Raw genomic sequence first — 24964 nt, 5'->3', positions numbered from 1 at the left:
GGTCTCTGACTCACTCCTCACTGCGCCCTCTCATGCATGTCAGTCTCCCTACCTCTCCCCCTTTTTGCCTCGTTTTCCCCATCCGTCTGTCCCTTCTAAAGCTCTCATCCTTACAATACGCTAGAAGGCAGGCTCTATTATCCCGCCCCTTTAGATATAAGGGTTCACAGGCTTGGAGGGTTTTAAGAGACTTACCCTGCGGCGGACTACTGATCATAGTATCGCCCGCCCCCCTGGACTGGCCCCGGCCTCTCCCCACCCTTCCCTAGGTCCGGTCACCTCCCCTCTCTCGCCCCTCACTTGGCCCCGCCCCTTCCCGCCCCAACTCAGGTTCTGCCCTACCCCGCCCCAATTCAGGTTCTGCTCCGCCCCGACGTAGGCCCCGCCCTGGCCCCGCGCCCCGCCCCCGTCCGACGCAGGCCCCGCCCCCTCTCCGCCCAGCCCCGGCTCGGGCGGCCGGAGGACCCGGAGCTAAGGCGCTCGAGCCCGCGGCGGCGGTGGGTACGATGTGGTTCTTTGCTCGGGACCCGGTCCGGGACTTTCCGTTCGAGCTCATCCCGGAGCCCCTAGAGGGCGGCCCGCCCGGGCCCTGGGCCCTGCACCGCGGGCGCAAGAAGGTGAGTGCGACCGAGCTCCGTAGGCCGCGGCCGACCTGGGCCTTGCCTAGTCCACGCCGCCGGCCCCGCCGCGTCGCGCCCGGCCTGACGTGGCGGTGGAGCTTCGGGGTAGCGGGCCGGGGAGGGGGCGGGCAGTGCCTACGTGGCGGGCGGAGGGACCGAGGGACCGACAGGCGGACAGGGTCGGGGTCACGTGGGCCCGGCGAAGTGTACCTAAGGCTGACCTGGGGAGAGACCTGGCTGCCGGCCCTTGTCTTCCGGCAACACAACAGCTCTGGGACCATCTCTGGCCCCGCTGCCCTCTCCCAGGCCACAGGCTGCCCCGTGTCCATCTTCGTCTATGATGTGAAGCCTGGCGCGGAAGAGCAGACCCAGGTGGCCAAAGCTGCTTTCAAGCGCCTCAAAACTCTACGGCATCCCAACATCCTGGCTTACATCGATGGCCTGGAGGTACGCGCTGCCTTGCCTGCCTGTCTCTGCCTCTCACTATCTCCTGGGTACCCACTCCTGTCTCCCTTCCTGCCCTGTTTCCACCCGGTGTGCCCCAGCACCCCCAGATTTGGTTTCCTCTTCCCCATCTCTCCCCACTTCAAGTCGCTTATCTCTCCTTCCTCTCTGCCTCTCCGCCCTTGATAATCCTGTGTCCCCTTCCCCAGACAGAAAAATGTCTCCACGTCGTGACAGAGGCTGTGACTCCGTTGGGAATATACCTCAAGGCGAGAGTGGAGGCTGGTGGCCTGAAGGAGCTGGAGATCTCCTGGGGGCTACACCAGATCGTGGTGAGGTGGGGGGCAGTGGTGATGACAGCAGGGATGGGGGGTTGCAGGTACTGGGGCGTGATGGCTCCTTCTGCCCCCAGAAAGCCCTCAGCTTCCTGGTCAACGACTGCAGCCTCATCCACAACAATGTCTGCATGGCCGCCGTGTTCGTGGACCGAGCTGGCGAGTGGAAGCTTGGGGGCCTGGACTACATGTATTCAGCCCAGGGCAACGGTGGGGGACCTCCCCGCAAGGGGATCCCTGAGCTTGAGCAGTATGACCCCCCGGAGTTGGCTGACAGCAGTGGCAGAGTGGTCAGAGAAAAGTGGTGGGTGACTAGGGGCAGTGCGCCCCAAGCTGCCCTGTCCTGGAGGCCCCTGCAGCCTCAGGACTCTTAGACTAGTTGGTACTCCCCTGTTCCCTGCTGCCTGGCTGGGGAGGGAATCAGTGTCACAGGAGTGAGGGACACTCCTCTGCCCCCAGGGTCCTCAGGGTGGTAGGGCAGGATGGACGCAGCCTTCGGGGTTGGGTGATTCTGAACTTGAAAACTCTGTGACCTGGGCAGATGTGCTTACTTATCTGAGCCTCGGTTTTTTTTATCTGTTAAGTGAGGCTAATGAAACCTGCCTCTTGGCACTGATGGCTCAGCTGAGGGACATTGCCAGGCCCTGGCATGCCGTGGGTGCCTGGTGCCCAAGGCAGGCTGGAGGCCTGTGCAGGAGGTTGGTGGGGCCCTAAGAGCTCTGGGTCACTGCCACAGGTCAGCAGACATGTGGCGCTTGGGCTGCCTCATCTGGGAAGTCTTCAATGGGCCCCTACCTCGGGCAGCAGCCCTACGCAACCCTGGGAAGGTAAGTTTCTTGCCCCTGGCTGTTTGCCCTGCCTCGGCCCCTCTGCCAGCTGGCTACCCCTGCCCTGACACTGACCCCTCCCCTACAGATCCCCAAATCACTAGTACCCCATTACTGTGAGCTGGTGGGAGCGAACCCCAAGGTGCGTCCCAACCCGGCCCGCTTCCTGCAGAACTGCCGGGCACCTGGTGGCTTCATGAGCAACCGCTTTGTAGAGACCAACCTCTTCCTGGAGGAGATTCAGGTGAGCCCCCAACTCACCCTGGGCTTCGACCCTACCTTTTCCATTCTGCCTCCACCCTGTTTTTCAGGGTATCTCACAATTGACCCTCAGGAGACAAGCATGGACTGTGGAGTTAGGCCAATCCGGGTTCTAACCCAGGCTCCAGCTCATACTCACTCTGTGACTTTGCCTGGCTGAAGTTCAGTCCCAATAATAGTACAGGTTGAGCATCCCTAATCCGAAAATGCATGATCTAAGTACTCCAAAACTGGAAACTTTTTGACCACCAACATTACAATCCAAGGAAATGCCCATTGGAGCATTTTGCATTTTTTGGATTACAAATGTTGAATTTGGGCTGGGCGCAGTGGCTCACGCCTGTAATCCCTGCTCTTTGGGAGGCTGAGGCGGGTGGATCACCTGAGGTCGGAAATTCAAGACCAGCCTGACCAACGTGGAGAAACCCCATGTCTACTAAAAATACAAAACATCAGCTGGGCTGGCGCCTGTAATCCCAGCTACTCAGGAGGCTGAGGCAGGAGAATCACTTGAACCCAGGAGACGAAGGTTGCACTGAGCCGAGATCACGCCACTGCACTCCAGCCCGGGCGACAGTGTGAGACTCCGTCTCAAAAAAAAAAATGTGTATGTATATATACATTGAATTGGTATAATGCACATATTCCAAAATCCAAAAACATCTGAAATCTGAAACACTTCTGGTCCCAAATATTTTGGACGAGGGAGACTCAACCTGTACCTACTTCAGAGGGACCCAGTGAGGAGTCAGAATTGACAGTGCATGGTGTACTGTTCTGCGCCCAGCAGGCATTTAGGGCCAGCTCTGGTTACTCCAGTCACTCCACATGCACATTCTGGCTCTGGTCCCCACGGGTGTAACACCCTGTGCTGGCTGCAAGGGGGTGGGCAGCTCCAGCTCAGTGTGGAGGAAGTGAGGCAGCCCTAGATCCCTGCCCTCAAGGATCTAGCAAAAAGTAAACAGACCAGATCCCCACCCTCGGGAACTCGTGCTGGGGGAGAGACAGAAGACATAAAAACCATAAATAAGAGCTGGGCGTGGTGGCTCACGCCTGTAATCTCAGCGCTTTGGGAGGTTGAGGCGGGTGGATCACCTGAGGTCAGGAGTTTGATACCAGCTGACCAACATGGAAAAACCCCATCTCTACTAAAAGTACAAAAATTAGCTGGGCATGGTGGCACATGCCTGTAATCCCAGCTACTCAGGAAGGCTGGGGCAGGAAAATCGCTTGAACCTGGGAGGTGGAGGTTGCACTGAGCCAAGATCACGCCATTGTATTCTAGCCTGGGCAACAAGAGCGAATCTCTCTCTGTCTCAAAAAAAAAAAAAAAAAAAAAAAACCACCATAAATAAGAAAACCAACCAGTGTGGTGGCTCACACCTGTAATCCCAGCACTTTGGGAGGTCAGGGCAGGCGGATTATTTGAGGTCAGGGGTTCGAGACCAGCCTGACCAACATGGAGAAACCCCGTCTCTACTAAAAATACAAAAAATTAGCCCAGTGTGGTGGCGCATACCTGTAATCCCAGCTACTCGGGAGGCTGAGGCGGGAGAATCACTTGAACCTGTGAGGCAGGAGGTTGCGGTGGGCTGAGATTGTGCCACTGCAAAAAAAAATAAAGAAAGAAAGAAAAAAACCAGTGCAGGAAAGAAAGTACTGGAGTGGGTGTTCAGGGATGGGCTCTCTGAAGTGACATTTGAGCTGGGGCCTGAAGGACATGATGGTGGGAGCCAGAGGGATGGTACCTGGAGGAGGAGTTCCAGGCAGAGGTGACAGCACACGGAGAGATGCTGAGGAGGGAGCTCTCTGCTTTGCCTCTGAACCTTGGTTTCCGCATGTATATAGTGAGGAGCATCCAGGTGCACTGGCCCGCAGGGTTGCTGTAGGGAGGAGGGAGGGAGGCTCTGCTCTATGCAATGCCTGGACCCAGCCGTGTGTGAGGAAAACGGCGGGAGCTGAGAATCAGAATCAGGAGCAAGGCAGGAGAGTGGCAGGCACTCCACAGACCCTGACCCAGCAGATGCCATGGAATCTTGACTCAGATGCTGCGGAGCGGGGAGGGCCTTTGGAGGGTGGGAACCTGGAAGGAGAAGCTGCTGGAAACGCTGAGGCCCTGTTGCCTCCTGGGCAGTGTCGGGGCAGCAGGAACTTTGTTATGTGGAGTTCTCCTCATACGGCTGGCTCTGCCGAGCTGCCCTTCTCCTTGAAATGTGCCTCATAGGAAATGGGGTTTCGGGAGCCTCCCAGAGAACATGAAAGAGGAGTGCCCAGGGGCCCTTCTTCCCATTGCTGGGTGGCGTGGTGGAGAGAACCCAGCTGTGACTCTCGATGTATGGCCTTGGATGTGATTTAGCCTCTCTGGGCCTTGGCCCCGCTGAGTCATGTGATCAGAGCACCAAGCCTGCCTCCCACGCTGGTCTGAGCTACTTGAGGGCCATCCAGGTCCTTCTTGTCCCAAGCCAGAGGTCGCCTCTCCCAGGCTAAGCCGTGGTTGTGGGGATGGCGGTACAGCACCGGGACTTTGGAACACAATACTGGCCACTCTTGGCTGCTGACCTTGACCCTCTATCTCCCCCTTTGTGAATGGGGGGAGTGACAGCATCTTTTGAAGTGTACAGCACAAACCACTGAGTCAGACCCTCCTCTGACTGCTTCTTAGCTGTGTGACTTTGGACAAGCTCCTTGCCCTCTCTGTGCCTCAACTTCCTTGTTGGTAAAATGTGGATTACATTAGCACCTACCTCGTAAAGTTGTGAAGAGAACTGAGGTAATCTGTGTAAAGGTTTTAGCACATAATCTGTGCTCAGGAAATATGAGTTGAGGGTATCATGGCCTCAAAGGGAGGTTAGAAGGACTAAAGGTAGACCATTGAGCTGACAGCCTGGTCCATTTTGGCTCAGTGGGAGGATGAGGTCTGGGGGTAAAGTGTACCTAATCCCTGCCTTCCCATGGCCTACCAGGAACTTCATGCCCAACCCAGCCAGGGCAGGGGAACCAAGTAAACCCCTTCACCTCTTTGATCTTCAGTTTTCTCCTCTGTGCTCACATCCTAGGTAGGGAGCAGTAGAGGCCACATTGATAAAGGGCCTGATGCCCCTAGTGATGCCTCTGATGCCCCTAGTGGCTGCTCTCCCAGCAACAGGTCAGGTGGCCGCAATGACAGCAACAGTCCCTAATGGACTGAGCATCTGCTGTGTGCCAGGCCTGTGCTGCAGCTTTTCTGTGCATTTTCTGGTTGAATCCTCAGAACAATCCCGTAGATAGTAGAGCTGTTATCCCATTTTACACGGCAGGTAAGCGGTACAGTTGGGCTTTGAACCCAGGCAGCTGGGCTCCGGAGCCCATAAGCATCAGTTCTCCTTATCCTCACCCATGCCTGGGTTTGGACTACAGCCAGGCTGATCTCTTCCCCGGGTCCCATCCTCACTCCCCCAGATCAAAGAGCCAGCCGAGAAGCAAAAGTTCTTCCAGGAGCTGAGCAAGAGCCTGGATGCGTTCCCTGAGGATTTCTGTCGGCACAAGGTGCTGCCCCAGCTGCTGACTGCCTTCGAGTTCGGCAATGCTGGGGCCGTTGTCCTCACGCCCCTCTTCAAGGTGAGTGGAGCTGTGGGACCCAGAAGGCTGGCTAGGTGCACAGGAACTGCCAAAGAGAAGGCCCTGGGGTAGGGCAACCTGGTTAGGGCAGACCCAAGCCCATATGTGCAGGAGCTTCCTGCCAGTGTCTATAAACAGGCACCTGACCAGCTGTCCCCTGGGGAGGAGAGACTCTGCCCCTAAAATCCTTTTCCCACAAACTTCTGGTTTCACAACCCTCAGCCCTTCTCCATTTCCCTGGGTCTGACCTGTGCACCCTGGTTCCCAGCACCCAGGGGATGACCTACTCACCACCCCACTTTGCCATCTCCCTCCTGACTGCTCAGCACTCAGCTCACCTGACTTCTGGGGCTGGATCTTCCACCCCTTCCTCAGACCCCAGCCCACCTTTTTATGGGCACCGGCCAGTCCCTGCCCTCCTCACCTTGGGGAGAACCCTTTCACCTGAAAGTCTTGCCAGGAGGGGAGAAGACAACAAGCAAGTCCTGTATAGCTGAGAACCCCCAGAAACTGCAGGCAGAATGTCTGCATATGGCATAAAGGTACCTCCTTGTAGGGAGTGGCCCAGAGCTTTCGTCAGCCTCCTGAAAGAGGCCTTGGCCCAGAAAGGTTAAGGGCAGGGCCGAGATGGAATATGGGCGGAGGAGCTGCTGAGGAAATGCCTGCCTCCACTCTGCCATCACTTCATTCCCATCCTGGGATCTCAGCCCCAGGAATGTAGATGAGCCCAGCAAAATCAGCCCATTCCTGTGAGTGGCTGAATCCTTCTTTCTGCCCTTTCAGGTGGGCAAGTTCCTGAGCGCGGAGGAGTATCAGCAGAAGATCATCCCTGTGGTGGTCAAGATGTTCTCGTCCACTGACCGGGCCATGCGCATCCGCCTCCTGCAGCAGGTGAAGCCTCTACCAGACTCCGCGGTGGTCCACCCCACCCAGACCCTACCCTGGCTGCTGGGGAGTCACCTGCCCTGGCTGCACAGGGACCCCAGAAATCCCACCCCTGAACATATGCAGAAGTGAGGGAACCCCTGAGGCCAGGCTCTCAGGAAGTTGACCACATACAGGGCTCCTTGGCAGCTTTGGGAATGGCCAGCTGCCCAGGCTGCAGCACTCTAATGCCCCCTCCTCTCCTGGCTCAATCACTCTAGCCCTCTAGAGTGGGGATACAGTCTCTCTCCTGCCAACCCCAGGGCAGCTGGGAGCATCAGACAGGATGGATGGGGTCTAGGAAGTACCAGTGGTTCCCAGTGCCATTCCCTCTGCAACCACCAAACCCACCAGTCCTCCTCATGGCACTGTGGGCAGGCGGGGAGGAACAGGGCAGGGGTGATACCCTCGTTTATAGAAGAAGCTCAGGCTGGGCATGGTAGCTCATGCCTGTAATCCCAGCACTTTGGGAGGCCAAGGTGGGCAGATCACCTGAGGTCAGGAGTTCAAGACCAGCCTAGCCAACATGGTGAAACCCTGTCTCTACTAAAAATACAAAAATTAGCCAGGGATGGTGGTGGGTGCCTGTAATCCCAACTGCTCGGGAGGCTGAGGCAGTAGAATCGCCTGAACCTGGGAGGCAGAGGTTGCAGTGAGCCGAGATCGTGCCACTGCACTCCAGCCTTGGCGACAGAGCGAGACTCCATCTTAGAAAAAAAAAAAAAAATAGAAGAGGCTCTGAGAGGGTGACCAGATGAGCCAGACTATGAGCGAGGCTTTCCTAGCGCCCTCCTGGCCTCTCCTCACTCCACCTGGGCCTGAAGCCAAACACGTGGGTAGGGGCTCAGGCGGTTGACCTGGCTGGCCAGTGCCTGCTGGGTGGAAAAGCTAAGCCAGGAGTAGTTCCATGGCTGTGGGGATAGAGTGGGAGGGGCTGACCATGTTGACACATCCCAACTTGGGCCACAGATGGAGCAGTTCATCCAGTACCTTGATGAGCCAACGGTCAACACCCAGATCTTCCCCCACGTCGTACATGGCTTTCTGGACACCAACCCTGCCATCCGGGAGCAGACGGTCAAGGTGGGTGTGACCAGGCCCAGAGTGGCTACCCCTGGTTTGCCAAGGCTTGGAGGGGCTCACCCTAGACACAGAGGCCTTGGCTTTGGCCCATGGGTCCAAGGAGGCACTGTCCTTGCTGTGTGGGTTCATGCTATGGGTGCAGCTCAGCAGCTGGTGGCGGGGCGGGTCCTCCATTCAGCAGACAATGAGCACCTGCCTGTTCCTGGCCCAAGCCCCATGCTGGGAGGCAGCGTGCATGAGGTGCCCAGCCCCCTGCACTCATGGAGCTTCCTTTCCAGGGCACAGAGAGTGGGCTTGCCAGACAATATAGCAGAATTAGAAAACGTGTATTGTTGGCCAGGCGCGGTGGCTTATGCCTGTAATCCCTGCACTTTGGGAGGCTGAGGCGAGTGGATCACTGGAGGTCAGGAGTTCAAGACCAGCCTGACCAACATGGTGAAACCCTGTCTCTACTAAAAAATACAAAACCAACTGGGCATGGTGGCACATGCCTGTGATCCCAGCTACTCGGGAAGCTGAGGCAGGAGACTTAATTGAACCTGGGAGGCAGAGGTTGCAGTGAGCCGAGATCATGCCATTGCACTCCAGCCTGAGCAACAAGAGCGAAACTCCATTTCAAAAAAAAGAAAAGAAAATATGTATTGTTGGAAAGCGTGGGGAGAAAAGTTTGTGGTTTTAAAAACAATGGTCAGGGGCTGGGCGCAGTGGCGCATGCCTGTGATCCCAGCACTTTGGGAGGCCAGGGTGGGAGGATCGCTTGAGCCCAGGAGTTTGAGACCAGCCTGGTCATCGTGGCCAAACCCCATCTCTAAAAAAGATACAAAAGTTAGCTGCATTTGTTGATGCACGCCTGTAGTCCCAGCTACTCAGGAGGCTGAGGCAGGAGAATGGTGTGAACCCGGGAGACGAAGCTTGCAGTGAGCCGAGATCGCACCACCGCACTCTAGCCTGGGCCACAGAGCAAGACTCTGTCTCCAAAAAATAAAATAAAATAAAAATACAAAAAATTAGCTGGGCATTGGTGGTGGGCGCCTGTAATCCCAGCCACTCAGAGGACTGAGGCAGGAGAATTGCTGGAACCCAGGAGGCGGAGGTTGCAGTGAATAGATCACACCACTGCACTCCAGCCTGGGTGACAGAGTGAGACTCCATCTCAAAAACAAAAAAGATATGGAGACGAGGGTGGCTCTGAGGCTTGTGGCCTGGACAACTGGAAGGTTAGGAGTTGCTATTTACTGAGAAGATGACGCAAGCAGGTTGGGCCCCATCTTGGCTGTTTCTGTTAGGCAGCTGGATGGAGATGTCAAGTTGGCCACTAGTTATGCATGTGTGCAATTTAGGGAAGTCTGGGCGAGGCGTATGTGCCTGGGGGTTGTCAGCTCACAAGAAGGCATTTAAAGCCATGAAATGGCTGAGATCACCTAGGGCAAGAGCGTTAAATGTAAAAGAGACCTCAAGATTGGCTCTGAGCGTGTGAATGTTAGAATCTCAGCCAAAGGAGCAGCCAGCCAGGTCAGGAGAACCAGGAGGGTCTGGTGTCCTGGAAGACCAGAGACCAGAGTTTCAGGGAGGGAAAACTCAGGGGTGTCAGAACTCTCAGAACTGCTGAGGGTCAAGTTTGGTGAGGATGGAGAACTGGCCATTGAAATTAGTACCATGGCCAGGCCCGGTGGCTCAAGCCTGTAATCCCAGCACTTTGGGACGCCTAGGCGGGCGGATCACGAGGTCAGGAGATCGAGACCATCCTGGCTAACATGGTGAAACACTGTCTCTACTAAAAAATACAAAAAAAAAGTAGCCGGGCGAGGTGGCGGGCGCCTGTAGTCACAGCTACTCGGGAGGCTGAGGCTGGAGAATGGCGTAAACCCGGGAGGCGGAGCTTGGAGTGAGCTGAGATCTGTCCACTGCACTCCAGCCCGGACGACAGAGCGAGACTCCGTCTCAAAAAAAAAAAAGAAATTAGTACCATGGAGGGCATCAGTGACCCCACCCTGAGCCAGTTTGGCAGAGTGCGGGGCTGTTTGTATGAGTCTAGGTGGAGTGCCATCAGGAGAGCAGAGCAGGGGAAATAGGAGACAGGAGTGCAGACAGACTTTGGAGGTTTTGCCGTAAAGGGGGACAGAAATGGGGTCCCTTTCCTCAACATGCTGGACAGGGCCAGGGCCAGGCCCAGGCTGGGAGGTGGCCTTGCAGGCTTTGATGGGTGTGCTCTGGGATGAGGGCTGCCAGGAGGCTGTTCCTGCACAAGGCCCTTTGCCCGCCACAGCCCACAGTTCCCATGCTCATTTCTGCCCCACAGTCCATGCTACTTCTGGCCCCGAAGCTGAACGAGGCCAACCTCAATGTGGAGCTGATGAAGCACTTTGCACGGCTACAGGCCAAGGATGAACAGGGTCCCATCCGCTGCAACACCACGGTCTGCCTGGGCAAAATCGGCTCCTACCTCAGTGCCAGCGTGAGTGTCCTGCACAACTGCTGGAGCCTGGTCCCTGCCGCAGGACCACGGCCTCCTCCAGGGCCAGGAGTCCTGTGTGTGTGGGCCTTCATTCTCCCAGAGACCCAGGCCCTGAACGCTGTTGGTCCCATATCTGAGTTCCCAGAGGTGGAGTGAATTGGCCGAGGTCACACAGCCAGGAGGGGTGGATCTGGGATCTGAATCCAGGCCTGCTTGGCCTCACGGCCTGTGTGCATCCTCTCAGCCAGGCTTTGTAAGTTCATATGCTTGCTGTGCCCAGACAGTTAACAGGAATGAACAGTCAGCTGGGCAGGGAGGAAGGGAGCCTGTGTGTCCGAGCCCTGGGGACAGCTGCTGTTGTGGTCCCATGCCCTGAGGCAGTGTGGAGCCCAGTGATTTGGGAAGAGAAGCCCAGGTCCAGGGTTTTAGGTAAACTCTCCCCATTTAAGTGATTCATTTACATGTTTCACATTCTGGGGGCCTACGTGTGGCCCCGTTCTGGGAAGTAAGGGCTGGTGGTTCTGGGCCCCAACACTGACCCTCTACTCAGGAGCCCTCTTTCCTGCCCCATCATAGACCAGACACAGGGTCCTTACCTCCGCCTTCAGCCGAGCCACTAAGGACCCGTTTGCACCGTCCCGGGTTGCGGGTGTCCTGGGCTTTGCTGCCACCCACAATCTCTACTCAATGAACGACTGTGCCCACAAGATCCTGCCTGTGCTCTGCGGTCTCACTGTAGATCCTGAGAAATCTGTGCGGGACCAGGTGAGGCACAGCTGGGCCTGGCCTTGGGCTGGGGCTCTAGGGGATGTCAGGCCCTAGCTGGCCTGGTAGGTTTTTGGGGACCCCAGAGGCCCCAGCTCTGCCCCTTGTTACCCCACAGGCCTTCAAGGCCATTCGGAGCTTCCTGTCCAAACTGGAGTCTGTGTCGGAGGACCCAACCCAGCTGGAGGAAGTGGGTAAGTGGCCTACACTCGTGTTCCTTCTTTCCCTGCCATGTCCTTGACTGTGACCTGTTTGTGTCCCACCCGCACTGGAGTTTCTGAAAGGCCCTTGTGAGCAGACTTGACTCAGCTCCCCCTTCACAGATGGGAAGGGAGGGGTGGCTACAGGGCACTGTCAATTCCTGCTGTCCTGTCACCCATGGGTGCCTGACGTGCCCATACCCACCTCTCTCTCATGCCACTGCCCAGAGAAGGATGTCCATGCAGCCTCCAGCCCTGGCATGGGAGGAGCCGCAGCCAGCTGGGCAGGCTGGGCCGTGACTGGGGTCTCCTCGCTCACCTCCAAGCTGATCCGTGTGCACCCCACCACTGCCCCCACAGAGACCAACCTTCCCCAAAGACCCACACCTGAAGGTGAGCGTCCTGGCCTGGCTGCATCAGTGGCTGAGAGGGCTGGGAGCCGCAGGCACCCAGGAACTGTTACTGTCTGACTCCCCCGGGGATGGTGAGGGGAATATAGGGGCTGGGGTAGGCTCTAGTCACCCTGTGGGCTTCCTTGGCACCCCTTCTCCCCAGTAGCCCCCTTCCCCTAGCAGCCTCTGCCCTGTCCCAAGACTCCCCTGAAAGCTCAGTGAGCCTCTGCTCCCCAGGAGTTCCTGCCCCGGCTCCCACCCCTGTTCCTGCCACCCCTACAACCTCAGGCCACTGGGAGACGCAGGAAGAGGACAAGGACACAGCAGAGGACGGCAGCGCTGCTGACAGATGGGACGACGAAGACTGGGGCAGCCTGGAGGTGTGTGGGGCTGAGGGAGCCTCCCCAGGGGACCCCAGCTCAAAGTCACAGGCTGCCATTCAGGGAGCTTCTGTGGGACCTGGCTGGAGTTGGCCTGTCCTCATCTGCATAGCATCCCTGGCACATAGGCTTCGTGGAGTGGCCATTGTAGACCAGAGCCAGCAGCAGGACCCACTCAACCCGTGGCCCCAGGGAGCAGGCTGGGCAGATGGTGCCTGGGGCATTCCCTGGACTTCCTTACTCTCCACCACACCATCCCTCTTCCCCTCCTCCAGTGCCCACCCAGCCCTGGGGGTCAGCAAGGAGAGGCCACTCCTAGGTCTAGAACCAGAGCAGTTCTGCTTGGGGGTGGGTTCAGGATGGGCTGAGGGAGGACTGGGGCTGCCCTCAGAATGGGGCAGAGCTGGGGGCCCAATTTCCCCATCTGACTGAGAGCAGCATTTTCTGGCCCCCAAGGCTGTTGGAAGAGGCATCTAGATCTCATTCCCCAGCCTCAAAGAGGGTTGAAGGCAGGCCAGGGTCAGCGTCCATTTAATATATGGGAAACAGAGCCTGAGGAGCAAATGAGGAGGAAGGCAAAAGACAGTGGTGGGGCCCGTGGCTCGGACCGTGCTGGGGCTGGCTCACTTGCCCTTTAGCATGGGGTGGGAGTCAGTGGTCCCTTTCCACACTGCAGCAGGAGGCCGAGTCCGTGCTGGCCCAGCAGGATGACTGGAGCACTGGGGGCCAAGTGAGCCATGCTAGTCAGGTGAGCTGGGTCAGGTGGGTGTGTGTGTATGGGGCCCTTTCCTCCCTGGGCCCAGGGCTACTTCCCCTTCCCGCTATTCTACAGGTCAGCAACTCCGACCACAAATCCTCCAAATCCCCAGAGTCCGACTGGAGCAGCTGGGAAGCTGAGGGCTCCTGGGAACAGGGCTGGCAGGAGCCAAGCTCCCAGGAGCCACCTCTCGAGGGTACGCGGCTGGCCAGCGAGTATAACTGGGGTGGCCCAGAGTCCAGCGACAAGGGTGACCCCTTCGCTACCCTGTCTGCACGTCCCAGCACTCAGGTACCCAGCATGGGTCTGGGGAGAGGGTAGAGATGGTGGGCCTCAGCCCGAAGTGGGCCCCACTGCAGCCCACACTTTTCTTTACAGCCGAGGAGGGACTCGTGGGGTGAGGACAACTGGGAGGGCCTGGAGACAGAGAGTCGTAAGTGCTTCCCCTGGGCGGGCTGAAGACTAGAGCTCCCCGACCAGGCCGCCCATACGGGCCCCAGGCAGGCACTGGCTGGAGAGCTGAGAACGGGGCTCCCCTTCCTAACCCCAGGGCAGGCCAAGGCTGAGCTGGCCCGGAAGAAGCGCGAGGAGCGGCGGCGGGAGATGGAAGCCAAACGGGCCGAGAGGAAGGCGGCCAAGGGCCCCATGAAGCTGGGAGCCCGGAAGCTGGACTGAACCGTGGCGGTGGCGCTTCCCGGCCGCGGAGAGCCCGCCCCACAGATGTATTTATTGTACAAACCATGTGAACCCGGCCGGCCCGGCCAGGCCATCTCACGTGTACATAATCAGAGCCACAATAAATTCTATTTCACACCCCCTGTGCCGGGACCAGTCTAGTCCCTGGGAGGTGGCTGGGGTCTGGCGCCGCGCTGTGCAGCCCGCGCCCACGTCACATGTGAAGATCAATTTGCTTCGAAAGCCAAGGGTAAAGAGGCACGATCTGATTTATCAGTTTCTAGGAAACACCCTCTGGGAGTAAGGCAGACAGCGTCCGCCGGGTACTTTACAACCGCCCGCCAACCGGGTGGGGCCGGTAGGGGTGCCACGGGTCTCAAGGCGCAGGGGGGGTCTGCGGGCCCCAAGGTCCCTGGGTCCGAGCCCCAAGTCGGGGCAGAAGTGAGGCTGAGCTCGCAGAAACCCCTCAGTGATCACCGAGGACTGCGCCGAGGGCGGTGTCAGCGGCGGCGCTGGGGAACGCAGGCCCCGTGCGGGCGGCTGCGCGCGAAACCGGCTTTGCAGACGCAGCGGAAGGAGCCGCTGGTGTTCACGCAGCGCTCGCTCTTGCACAGCAGACCACGCTGGTTCAGCTCTCGGCACTCGTCAATGTCTGTAGGTGGGGCGACAGGTGCAGCTTCGCTGAGCCTCCAGGCGGCTCCTCACCACCGACCCCTCCCTTGCCCCACCCCAAAGCCCCGCTCACCCACGCAGCGGGCGCGGGAGGCGTCGAGCTGGAAGCCGCCGGGACACTCGCACACAGCGCCGCCTGGCCGCGGCACACAGCGGCCACTCACGCAGCGACACTCGTCCGAATCCTCCTCTGAACTGTCCTCATCTGCGTGGCCCAGGACAATACGGCCTTCAACACTAACCCCTGGCCAAAGGCTACCAACACCGCCACGGCCCGTCCCGGCAGCACTCACCTCTCGGGGCCTTCCCCAGCAGCAGGGGGCTCGTGTCCCAGAAGGAATTGCTCTCGCTCTGCGATGTCGGGCACTGGGACCCTGGGAGGAGCAGGGCTGGTCAGTGACGCCAGGTCCCCAGGCCCTGGCCCCAATCCTCGCTCCTGGCCAACTCCTCCCCGACTGCCTTACCCGCTCCGCGCGGCGGGCACGGGCGGCACTGGGCGCCCCAGCCGCGGCCCTGGCGGCAGCAGCAGTCGTCGAAGGTAAGGGCAGGCCCGGCCTGGGGGCCCGCGCACATGCCATCCTCTCCGCGCTGACTCCAGCACACGTCGCGCCGCTCCGGGGCACGCTCTGTGGACAGCACCTGGCATCAGGGAGGGGCCCAAGGCAGGGACCGCCCGCCTCCGCCCCACCCCACCAGCGCGGGAGCCACATGACGGACAAGGCCCTGGCCGACCCTCGCCCTCACCGGCCGGGCTCTCGGGGAGCTGGCAATCGCGGCCGGAGGGCCCGGGCACCCAGGGCGGGCGACACTCGCAGCGGTAGGAGCCCGGCAGGTTGACGCAGCGGCCAGGGCGGCAGGCTGCCGGGTCCTGACACTCGTCCACGTCTACGAACAGCGAGGGGGTGGGTGGGAGCCGTCACAGCTCGGCCCGGGCCCCGCCCCTCCCGCGTACCCCACTCCCCGGCCCGGGCCTCACCCATCTCTTCCGGGCTCAGGCACTGGCGCTGCGCGGGACTGTACTCGGCCGGGGGCGTGCAGGCGCAGCGGTAGCCGCCGCGCGTGTTCTCACACACTCCGTTCCGGCAGTTGGACTCGTCCAGGCACTCGTCCACGTCTGCAGGGAGGAAAAGCGTGGGTGGTAGGGGCAGGCCCGGGATGGGCGGGGTGGCGCGTGTCTCCCTGCCGCTTCCCCACGGCCGCCAGGGGGCTGAGCTCACCCACGCATTCCAGCAGGTTCCCGTCGTAGTAGAAGCCCTGCTTGCAGTAGCACTCGTAGCCAGGCTGTGTGTTCACGCACTTGCCCTCCTTGCAAATCTCCGCCCCGAACAACATGCACTCGTCGATGTCTGAGGGGTGGCAAACAGTGGCCACTCCGGTCCCGCAGCCGCGGCCGGGAGGCGTAGGCTGGGCTCACCACTGGAGCGAAGCCATCCCCGCGGGGGTGGGGTTGGGGCCTACCAGAGGGGCGGGGCCGGTGAGGAAGGTGGGGCTTACCCGGGCGCGGGCAGCTGACCCAGCGAGCCCCGGCGGGATCCGGGCGATCCCAGCCCGGGGTGAGCGGGCGCGGGGCAGGCGGAGCGGCGGGGCGCTTACCACGGTGGGCTGGGATGCCGTAGTTGACGATGTTGTTGTCCTGGGTGTAGCCCTTTCCGTCTGGGCAGAGGCTGTGGAACTCGGCTGCGGGGGCAGGGCGGCCGTGGGGAGGGAAGGGGCAGGACTGAGCGCGCGCGTGGGTTTAGGGCTGCAGCCCGCCGCCTATTTCCCAACTGCCAGGGGGCGCCATTTCCCACATTTGGCTTCCAGACGAAGAAACTGAAGATCTGGGAAGGGGCCTGCCCCGCTCCTGACCTGAGCTGTAGACTGGGCAGGGGTAGATTTCGCAGTGGTCGCCCCAGCCAGCCCCCAGCGAGCAGCAGCACTCCTGCTGGGTGACGTTGGTGGCCAATACGCTGTCGCAGAACACTGTGTCATCAAAGTTCAGGTAGCACTCCTTCTTGTGGTGGGGCTGCTCCACCTCTGAGGGGTGGAGGGCAGCTCAGGGTCCTGCACAGATCCCCTTGGCCCTTTCCACCCTGCCCACCCACCACAGCTCTTTCCCCCCCACCTTCCCTGGCTCCCCTCAGTCTCCTCCTGAGAGCTGGCTCTGTTCTCAACATGGTGTTCTGGGCCCTTCATGGTCTGGCCCCACCAGACTCCCCCAGCCAAAAGGGATTTCTTCCGGTTCCCCAAATTCAGGAGGATGAGGCCAGGACACATCTCTGAACCCCAGCTGCAGCTCAGGGGAGTTGTCCAGTCCAAGGGAGGCGCTAGGAGGATACTCACCCTCACAGCCGTGCTGGTCCTGGGTGGGAGTGAAGCCCTCATCGCAGACACACACATAGGAGCCCTGAAGGTTCTTGCAGGCCCCGTGGGGAAGGCACAGGCCTGGGTCCTGGGTGCACTCATCTATGTCTAGGGGGCAAGAGTAGCGCAGATGGAAACCCAGCCCCTCTTTCCCTGGGGCTGCACCTCAGGGGCCTCACGCAAGTTCAGAACCTGAATTTCCACTTTGGTTTCAAAGTATGTACAGCAGGAAGTCTGCTGAGCCTGTGCATGTGTCTGAATGTGCATGTGGACATTCACCGCTGTCCTTCGTAACACCTTCAGCGGCTCCCACTAACCTTACAAGACCTAAAGGTATCGGAAGCCCAAATGGAAAGGCCTCAAATGCCACTAAACTCAGTTTGGCATTTGAGGCCTTTCGAATTGAGCTTCGGATACCTTTAGGTCTCATCACGCCTTACTCTAGACCACCCTCCACTCCCCAACTCTGTGCTCAGGGCACCATCCCCTCCTCTGTAAATGTAACTAGCTCCTTCCAGATCTCTGTGCTTTGCAATTACTGCTCTTTGGTCCTGGAATGACTTCTCGTGCGTTGCCTTTCTCATGCCTTGCCTTTCCCGTGCCTAGGGAACTCCTACTTACGTTTTGGTCCAGTTCAGTCCAGTTCAGCGTTCACCTCCCCATTGCAATTAATCATTAGTCCATACCTTTCTTGACACCCAGGACCCTGAACTATCAGAATCAGTTTACATGTCGGCCTCCCCTAGCTGGGAGCCCTGGGTGATTGCTGATTACCTAGTACAAAGCACAGAACCTGGAAAATAGTAGGTGCTCAATAAACTTTTTTTTTTTTTTTGAGATGGAATCTCACTCTGTTGCTCAGGCTGGAGTGCAGTGGCGCGATCTCGGCTCACTGCAACCTCCACCTCCCGTGTTCAAGCGATTCTTCTGCCTCAGCCTCCCGAGTAGCTGGGACTACAGGCGCGCGCCATCACGCCTGGCTAATTTCTGTATTTTTAGTAGAGACAGGGTTTCACCATATTGGTCAGGCTGGTCTCGAACTCCTAACCTCATGATCCGCCCACCTCAGCCTCCCAAAGTGCTGGGATTACAGGCGTGAGCCACTACCCCCAGCCTGAGCCACTGCACTCAGCCTAAACTTTTGTTGGATGAATGCATGTATGGGTGAGTTGATGGGGAAGACCAATACATTAATATCTGTAAAGAGCTTAACAGAGTGCCTGGCACATAGTAAGCACAACAATAGCACTAACTGTCATGTTTACTGTGATCATTGTTATTCTAGGTGAAAGACTGGAAGGCTGGGCAGATGGATGGGTGGGTGAGTGGAAGGATGGATGGAAGGAAGGAAGGAAGAAAAGAAAAGAGGGAGGGAGGGAAGGAGGGAAGGAAGGAGGGAAGGAAGGAAGGAAGGAGGAAGGAAGGAGGGAAGGAAGGAAGGAAGGAATAGAGAAAGGCCACAGTGTATCTAGGGAATTACTGCTCCCTGTCACATCCCTCAGGAACTCTTAGCCAGTCCCCCATACCTTGGCATTTCCTTCCACCCACTAGCCGATGCCCCTGGGGGCAAAGACATCTGTAGGAGCCATTGGTATTGATGCAGTCACCCCCAATGCAGGCCGCAGGGAAGTCACACTCATCAATGTCTATAGGGGATGGAAGGGGTGGAGACTCTCAGAGGCTGTCACCACCCCTGGCCTGAGGCAGCCAGAGATTTCCCCCGGAGCCCTGGGTCAATCCCACGCCTCCATGCCCCAGCTGAGATCTGGATTAGGACTGGACCCTGGGGGGTGGGGCTCCTGGGGTAGGGAGGCACAGGTCAGCACCCCAGCTCTAAGATCCCTCACCCTCGCAGTGGCTCCGGTCCCTGGACAGATGGTAGCCAGAGAGGCACTGACACTGGAAGGATCCTGGCGTGTTGGTGCAGATGCCATTGTCACACACGTCCCCAGCCTCACATTCGTCCACATCTGCAGGGCACAGGGGGTGTCAGAGGACCAGACTGGGAGGTCTTGGGTTTCTACTACACTTCTCACTTCTACATATGACCTGGAGCACCAGAGCTGAGGCCAGCAGCACTCCGAAGCACAGGTCTCACCCTGCTTCTGGGTGGCACATGGTGCCCTGGTGACCAGGCCGGTACTGCCAGGGTCCCTAGGCCAGGTCTGATGCTAAAGAGCCTCCCCAGCCTCCCCCAGCCTCTCTCCCTGCCCCAGCTGCTTTCACTGCTGCTCCCATCCTTCCCTCACCTGCCATGGCTCCCTTTTTCCCAGGTGGATAAACTCCCTATCCCTGGCCTTTCCACTTTCTCCTGCTCATGAGGTAAAGGAACTTGACCCTCCCCCGGGACACACTTTCCTGAGGCCTCTTTGGTGGAGCCGGTTGTTGCCCACACCCCAGACCCCTCCAAGCCACGGCTCTGCCTCTGAGGTGCCGCTGGCCTCCTGCAGCCTCAGCCCTCCTGTGGCTGTCAGCACCCACCTTCCTCACTCCTCCTGCTGTTTTCCTCTCCATCCTGGGAGTTTCAAACATCCGCGTGGACAACCAGTTCAGCCTCTGACCTCACATTCCTGGATCTCTCGGCTTCCAAGACCTTCCCCTCACTCTCAGGATCCCAAGGGGATTTCGTCACTCAGATCTGCTCCACCCTGGGGCCCTCAGAGGCTGCCTGCTTTCCATGTTCTCAAGTCCTCAATTCCACCTTCCCTCTCACAGGGCCTGGTGGCCTCCCTCTCAGTCCTCTGAGCTTGCCTGACACCCTCAGACTCTGACAGTTCCCAGCTGGAGCCCAGGGCTCACCATGCCTAGGCCTCCCGTCCCTGATCCATAAACACCTCTCCTTCCTCCTCACTGGTCTGGCAATGCCCAGTCTCTAGTCAGAGCTGTGGCCTGTGGATCCTGGGTGTAGGGTGGGATTGGAGCAGCCACCAAGCTGAGCATGCTGGGCCAGACCCACACGCTTCAGCCTCAGTCCAGCAGAGCCTCGTGTGGCTGGCACCTCCCTCTCTGACTCCTCTCCAGCTTTGACTTCCACAAAGCTCCTAGGCAGCCCCATGCCCTGGGGCATTTCCAAATAGCCACTGTTCTCCTGAGTCCCCTACTCAACCCAGGCCCTTCACTGTGTATTGAGAGAATTAAGGGTAATCACCCTTAACCCACTGAACATCGTTATCTACATCCATTCCCCTCCTGCTCCTGTTACAGCAAGAGATGTCCTTCCCCTGTCCACAGCCAGCTGCCCACTGGCTTTTCTCCCTCCTCTCCTGACCCTGATGCCCTTGTCTCCTGGTCCACTCTCCTGGCATCACCTCCTCAGCCTATACCAAAGTCCCACTTAGGAAGAGCAAGAGTCCCCAGGTCTTGTTCTTCCTCACTTGCTGCCCGCATATCCTGGGCCTCTGTCCCCATCATATCCCAAAAGCTACCCTGCCAAGGCCACCAAAGACCTTCTTGCCAAGGAAGGCATCACTAGAATTTCCATGTAGGATTAGGGGGCAGACCCCTAAGTCTTGTTCTAAGACTTGTTGTCTCACCAGTTCTTATTTTACAAGAACCTCTCTACTGCACTTGGCTCATCCTCCTCCTTCGCTGGAAATATGTCCTCCCCAGCTTCCCAGATGGTGCCCCTCAGGTGCTCCTACTATCCCTCCCCCACCATCTCCTCCAACTCCTTCCGCAGCCTGCTTCTGAACTGTCAGTGTCCACAAGGCTCTGCTAGATGCTCTGCTTACCCAACCCACCTTGGGTTGGCTAAGCAGGCCCACCCAAGGCTCCATAGCTCCCCTGGTCCATGGTCCATCATTCCAGGTGGGTATGCTGGCATCTCCTGCTGAGAGGCATGAGCCACTCAATTTGTCCATTGTGGAGCTCAGCATTTTCCCTCCCAAATATGCTCACTTCTGAGGACCCATTCCCAGTGAGCAGCACCACCCCCTCACTCACCCAAACCAGAAACGGGGCGGGGTCGTTACCACCCTCGCTTTCACTTGACATCCAGTTAAAAAACCCAGGAGGTCTAACATTTCTCCAATACCACCGTCTCATGGCCATCCTGAGGCCACCACTCATCCTGTCCACCACTGTCTCTGCCATAAGTCTCTCCAACAGACCTCCAGCTACCCTCACAATCAGCAGCCAGGAACGTTCTAAAACAAATGACAAATCTTGTCACTCTTGCACTTAAAATGCTTCAGGTGAACACCTTCTGAGTGAAGCACAACCTCCCAGGCAGGAATTAGGGGGCCCTCCAAGGGATGGGGATCTGCCCCTCCCCAGCCGGCCTCAGCCCCCATACCCGGGTCATTCCTTACAGTTCCCCAACACCCCACCCTCTGTCTCACCTCTGATCTGCCAGTGCCAGCCCCTGTACCTGGCATGCTGTTTCTCTCCTACTCCTTTCTTGCCTAATTCCTAGTGATTCTTCAAGACGACCCAGGCCTCCTTCCTCCCAATCGGCTGTGTCTCCAGGAAGCAGCCCAGCTGCATCCAGGCCCAGCACTGCACACTACAGTCTGTCTTTCCTTCAGTTTTCTCTGAGTCCCAGCCCCCAGCCCAGCCTCTTGGTGTATAATAAACATGAGTGCAGGGGGGACTACTATCCTCTGCCCCCATTCTTTGATATCTTTTTTCCTTCAAATTTAAGTAACATGCTTTGCAAACGCAGCTTCAAGCTCTGCCCCCTAAGACTCTTGCTATATGGAAATTCTAGTGGTGCCTTTTTTTTTTTTTTTTTTTTTTTGAGACAGAGTCTGGCTCTCACCCAGGATGGAGTGCAGTGGCGCGATCTCGGCTCACTGCAAGCTCCGCCTCCTGGGTTCAGGCCATTCTCCTGCCTCAGCCTGCCGAGTAGCTGGGACCACAGGCGCCTGCCACCACGCCCGGCTTTTTGTATTTTTAGTAGAGACGGGGTTTCACCGTGTTAGCCAGGATGGTCTCGATCTCCTGACCTCGTGATCCCCCCGTCTCGGCCTCCCAAAGTGCTGGGATTACAGGCGTGAGCCACCGCGCCCCTCCCTAGTGGTGCCTTTCTTGGCAAGGTTCGTTGAGAAAATGAATGAGCAGAGTCACCTGGGGATGAATGAGCTACCTTCCACCCACTGTTTACAGACAGCGTGACCCGCTCCCTGGCTTCAGCGCGTGGAGCGCTGCGGAGGCCCGGGGCTGGGGTGCTGGCGCTCACCCACGCAACTGCGGCCGTCGGGCGCGGGCGCGTAGCCCTGGGCACAGGTGCAGCGGAAGGAGCCCGGGAGGTTCTCGCACCAGCCAGGCGAGCAGGGGCTGCCCTCGGCGCACTCGTTCACATCTGCGGCGGAAAGACCTAGCCTCGGACTCTGCCCCACCGGAAGGCGGACCGCGCACCCCTCGGGGATGTGGGTCTCTTCCTCCCGGGAACGCGGGGTTGAGCGGGCAGCGTCTACTCTCGGAAGGCCCCGCCCCCAGACGCCTTTCACCACCGCTGGCCCCGCCCCGCCCCCAGCGGAGCCAGACTGGGGGAGGCATCCGACAGCCCCACCCACTAGCATCCAGGCCCCGCCCTCACCGCGACAGGCCCCGCCCCCCTGACTGCGGTAGCCGGGTTGACAGGCGATGCACTTGAAGCTCCCGGGCTTGTTCTCGCATTTGCCATCCGGGCAGGAGCTCGGGTCCCGGCACTCGTCGATATCTGCAGGGGAGGGAGAAGGATGAGGACCCATCTGGGGACAACGTGGGTGGCCCGGCTCCCAGCGTCCACAGCAGGGCCTTCCTCCCACACAAATCTACGAGGCTCCCGGAACCGCAACCTCTGAGAGGCCCAGAGCTGAGCATACAGGCCGGATGCGGTGGCTCACGCCTGTAAATCCCAGCATTTTGGGAGGCCGAGGCGGGTGGATCACCTGAGGTCAGGAGTTCCAAGACCAGCCTTGCCAACATGGTGAAACCCCGTCTCTACTAAAAATACAAAAATTAGCCAGGCGTGGTGGCAGATGCCCGTAATCCCAGATACTCGGCGGGCTGAGGCAGGAGAATCGCTTGAACCCGGGAGGCGTAGGTTGCAGTGAGCCAAGATCTTACCACTGCACTCCAGCCTGGGCGACAGAGACAGACTCCGTCTCAAAAAAAAAAAAAAAAAAAAAAGGAATGCAGGCCCCCCAGGCCCACCCCACGTGGGGAGACAGCTAAGGAGCCCCTTTTTTGATCTGAATGGGGTCCCCTCACCTTCGCACACAGGAGGCCGGGAGGCTTTGAGCCGGTATCCGGGGTAGCAGTTGCACTTGTAGTGACCGGGAAAGTTGATGCAGAAGCCGCCGTCACCACACAGGTGGGGCTTGGCGCATTCGTTCAGGTCTGTGCGGGAGGAAGGGGCCACGAAGCGGTGTTGGAGACGGCGGGTGTGGGGTGGGGATTACACGGCGGTCTGGAGGACAGCCTGTCCCACCCAGGGCCGCCCCCGCCCTGGCGGCGCTCACCCACGCACGAGCGCCCCCCGGCGCCCACATGCAGGCGGTAGCCGCGGTTGCAGTGGCAATTGTAGGAACCGCCGGTGTTCATGCAGATGCCCCTGCCCGGGCCACAGGGCTCTGCCTCGCACTCGTTCACATCTGAGAAGAACCGGTAGGCCGAGAAAAGTCAAAGGAAGCGTCACTATCTAGGGTCACCCGCCCTCCGCTACCCACCTGCACGCCCGCCGCCTGCCCCGCCCTCACCCACGCAGTAGCGATGCTGCGGATGTGACCGGTAGCCGGGGTTGCAGTGGCAGGAGTAGTCTGGGGGGCCCGGGACGCACTCTCCGTGGCCACAGATGTTCTGGTTCAGTCGGCACTCATCAGTCTCTGCGGGCATGGCCAGGTCAGGGGGCGGAGCAGGGAGCGCTCACCTTATGTCAAATCCCCAGGGCAGACCTTAACACCCTAGTCACACCATGCTCTCTGGTTCCTGTATGCCCATACTCCAACTCCAGGATGTCCTATTCCTCTATGTTAGATAACCCCAGTATCAAGACCCCAGAAAGCTCCAAACCAGGACTCCAGGCCCCTGACTTCCTTATCACCCCACACCCAGGCCGTGATACTTCCATTCCTAGTTCACTCCAAGACCCTGACCCCAGTCACCTCAAACCAAACCACATCCCCTCAGGGCCCCTCAGCAGTCCCAGTACTCCCACCCAAGGGACTAAAACCCCTTTCTCCCCAGTCACCTCAATACCTTAACCTCTATAGCCTCAGTCACACCAATATCCTCTAGCCAAGTGACTCCAAAAGCCCTTGCCCCAGGGACCTGACCCCCTATTCCAGAAGGGTTGATTACCCCCCTCCCAGGACTAGCAGTAGCTGGTTTCCTGGGAATCCTAACTAGTGCCAGAGTTGCGCACAGGCACTCAGATCCAGGAACCCTCCCTCACTCTCTTTGTCACCAAGCCCAGGACTCCCTGCCTCCAACATCTCCCTCCTTTGGATCCTCACTGCTCACCAGTTTCATTCCCCACACCCCTTCCCCCTCACCCCTGCCATGCAGCCTGGGCCATGACAGTGAACTCTGCTATGCCCCAAACCCACCTGGCCAGTGGGCTTTGCAGGTGGTTCTCTTTGCCTGGAGTACCTCTCCTTAGGCTTCCTTAACAGCCCCTCCTTTGAGAGGCCTTGTCCACATTCCCAGTTCCCCCAAGAACAGCCATCTCCCAGCTGAGCTGTCACCCCAGGAGCTCATGGAGGATCAGGGTTTCAGTGGGTTTGGCAGTTCCCTTGTGGTTTTGAAGCCCACACAGGCATGGGCTTGAATGCAGCTCAGTTGTGTGACCTGGGGCAGGTTACTGAACCTCTCTGAGGCTCAGTTTTCTCATCTGGAAAATGAGGCTAACAATGCTCACTTCACAGAGTATGAGAAAGTTAAATGGTATATAGAACGTAAAACTCTTCAGACAGTACCTGGCACAAAGGGACTGCTCAGTCTGAGCTAGCAATTATGATGCTCAAAATCCTGCAGACAGCGCCCACAGCCTCTGGCATCAAACTCAAGCCTCCTGACAAGGCTCCATGCACTGGACTTCCCCTGGTTCAGAGACACTGGCCTGTGTGTGGGTTCTCCCTCCTCCACCAGTTTCATGCTTCCATGCCTTTGCCTGAACTTAATTTCCCTTGTGATATCCTTTTCCCAAGCTGAATGCCCCTTCCTTCCTCACTTCTCTGGCAGTTCTAACCTTTCTTTTCCTTCCTTCCTTCCTTCCTTCCTTCCTTCCTTCCTTCCTTCCTTCCTTCCTT

General features: G+C 58.6%; 2 protein-coding genes across 8 annotated transcripts in view; one reads left to right on the top strand and one right to left on the bottom strand.

Moving 5' to 3' along the window:
• The first annotated feature begins 418 nt into the window (after nucleotides 1-418).
• On the top strand, nucleotides 419-13856 carry SCYL1 (SCY1 like pseudokinase 1). 4 transcript variants are annotated; one of them, XM_023186127.1, is made up of 18 exons: nucleotides 419-617; nucleotides 927-1067; nucleotides 1274-1396; nucleotides 1477-1703; nucleotides 2136-2226; nucleotides 2315-2470; nucleotides 5926-6084; nucleotides 6868-6975; nucleotides 7978-8091; nucleotides 10391-10546; nucleotides 11123-11311; nucleotides 11430-11505; nucleotides 11740-11904; nucleotides 12141-12283; nucleotides 12963-13031; nucleotides 13153-13331; nucleotides 13419-13473; nucleotides 13591-13856. In XM_023186127.1, exons 1-18 carry the CDS (start codon nucleotides 507-509, stop codon nucleotides 13687-13689), a joined length of 2361 nt encoding a protein of 786 aa, XP_023041895.1. In that variant the 5' UTR covers nucleotides 419-506; the 3' UTR covers nucleotides 13690-13856. The 4 variants fall into 4 exon arrangements, with proteins under 4 accessions (XP_023041895.1, XP_023041893.1, XP_023041894.1 ...); XM_023186125.1 differs by having other exon boundaries at nucleotides 13116-13331; XM_023186126.1 differs by having other exon boundaries at nucleotides 12960-13031.
• The window catches only part of LTBP3 (latent transforming growth factor beta binding protein 3), a 20361-nt gene continuing 9104 nt past the window's right edge, over nucleotides 13708-24964 (bottom strand). For 2 of the 4 annotated variants that reach the window (XM_031933870.1, XM_031933871.1), the window contains exons 12-27: nucleotides 23414-23539; nucleotides 23177-23308; nucleotides 22926-23054; nucleotides 22270-22392; nucleotides 21910-22032; nucleotides 18578-18700; nucleotides 18257-18376; nucleotides 16710-16838; nucleotides 16236-16403; nucleotides 15981-16064; nucleotides 15605-15733; nucleotides 15364-15501; nucleotides 14852-15013; nucleotides 14681-14761; nucleotides 14461-14592; nucleotides 13947-14367 (exon numbers count right to left, since the gene is read on the bottom strand). In XM_031933870.1, the coding sequence (XP_031789730.1) occupies nucleotides 14216-14367; nucleotides 14461-14592; nucleotides 14681-14761; nucleotides 14852-15013; nucleotides 15364-15501; nucleotides 15605-15733; nucleotides 15981-16064; nucleotides 16236-16403; nucleotides 16710-16838; nucleotides 18257-18376; nucleotides 18578-18700; nucleotides 21910-22032; nucleotides 22270-22392; nucleotides 22926-23054; nucleotides 23177-23308; nucleotides 23414-23539 (2051 nt within the window). In that variant the 3' untranslated portion in view covers nucleotides 13947-14215. Of the gene's footprint in view, nucleotides 14368-14460; nucleotides 14593-14680; nucleotides 14762-14851; nucleotides 15014-15131; nucleotides 15273-15363; nucleotides 15502-15604; nucleotides 15734-15980; nucleotides 16065-16235; nucleotides 16404-16709; nucleotides 16839-18256; nucleotides 18377-18577; nucleotides 18701-21909; nucleotides 22033-22269; nucleotides 22393-22925; nucleotides 23055-23176; nucleotides 23309-23413; nucleotides 23540-24964 lie in introns of all 4 variants that reach the window. The other 2 variants (XM_031933869.1, XM_023186122.2) reach the window with 2 other exon arrangements.

Source organism: Piliocolobus tephrosceles, chromosome 13 (genome assembly GCF_002776525.5).
Source record: "Piliocolobus tephrosceles isolate RC106 chromosome 13, ASM277652v3, whole genome shotgun sequence".
Classification (NCBI taxonomy): Eukaryota; Metazoa; Chordata; class Mammalia; order Primates; family Cercopithecidae; genus Piliocolobus; species Piliocolobus tephrosceles.
Note: the sequence above shows the minus strand (reverse complement) of the source record. Positions and strands in the feature narration are given on the sequence as shown.

Excerpts from the sequence above, each read along its gene's own strand:
- SCYL1 (XM_023186124.3), top strand. The coding sequence starts at position 507 with ATGTGGTTCTTTGCTCGGGACCCGGTCCGGGACTTTCCGTTCGAGCTC. Across the intron at positions 618-926 it reads TGCACCGCGGGCGCAAGAAG|GCCACAGGCTGCCCCGTGTC; the intron begins GTGAGTGCGACC and ends GCCCTCTCCCAG. Across the intron at positions 11,506-11,739 it reads AACCCAGCTGGAGGAAGTGG|AGAAGGATGTCCATGCAGCC; the intron begins GTAAGTGGCCTA and ends GCCACTGCCCAG.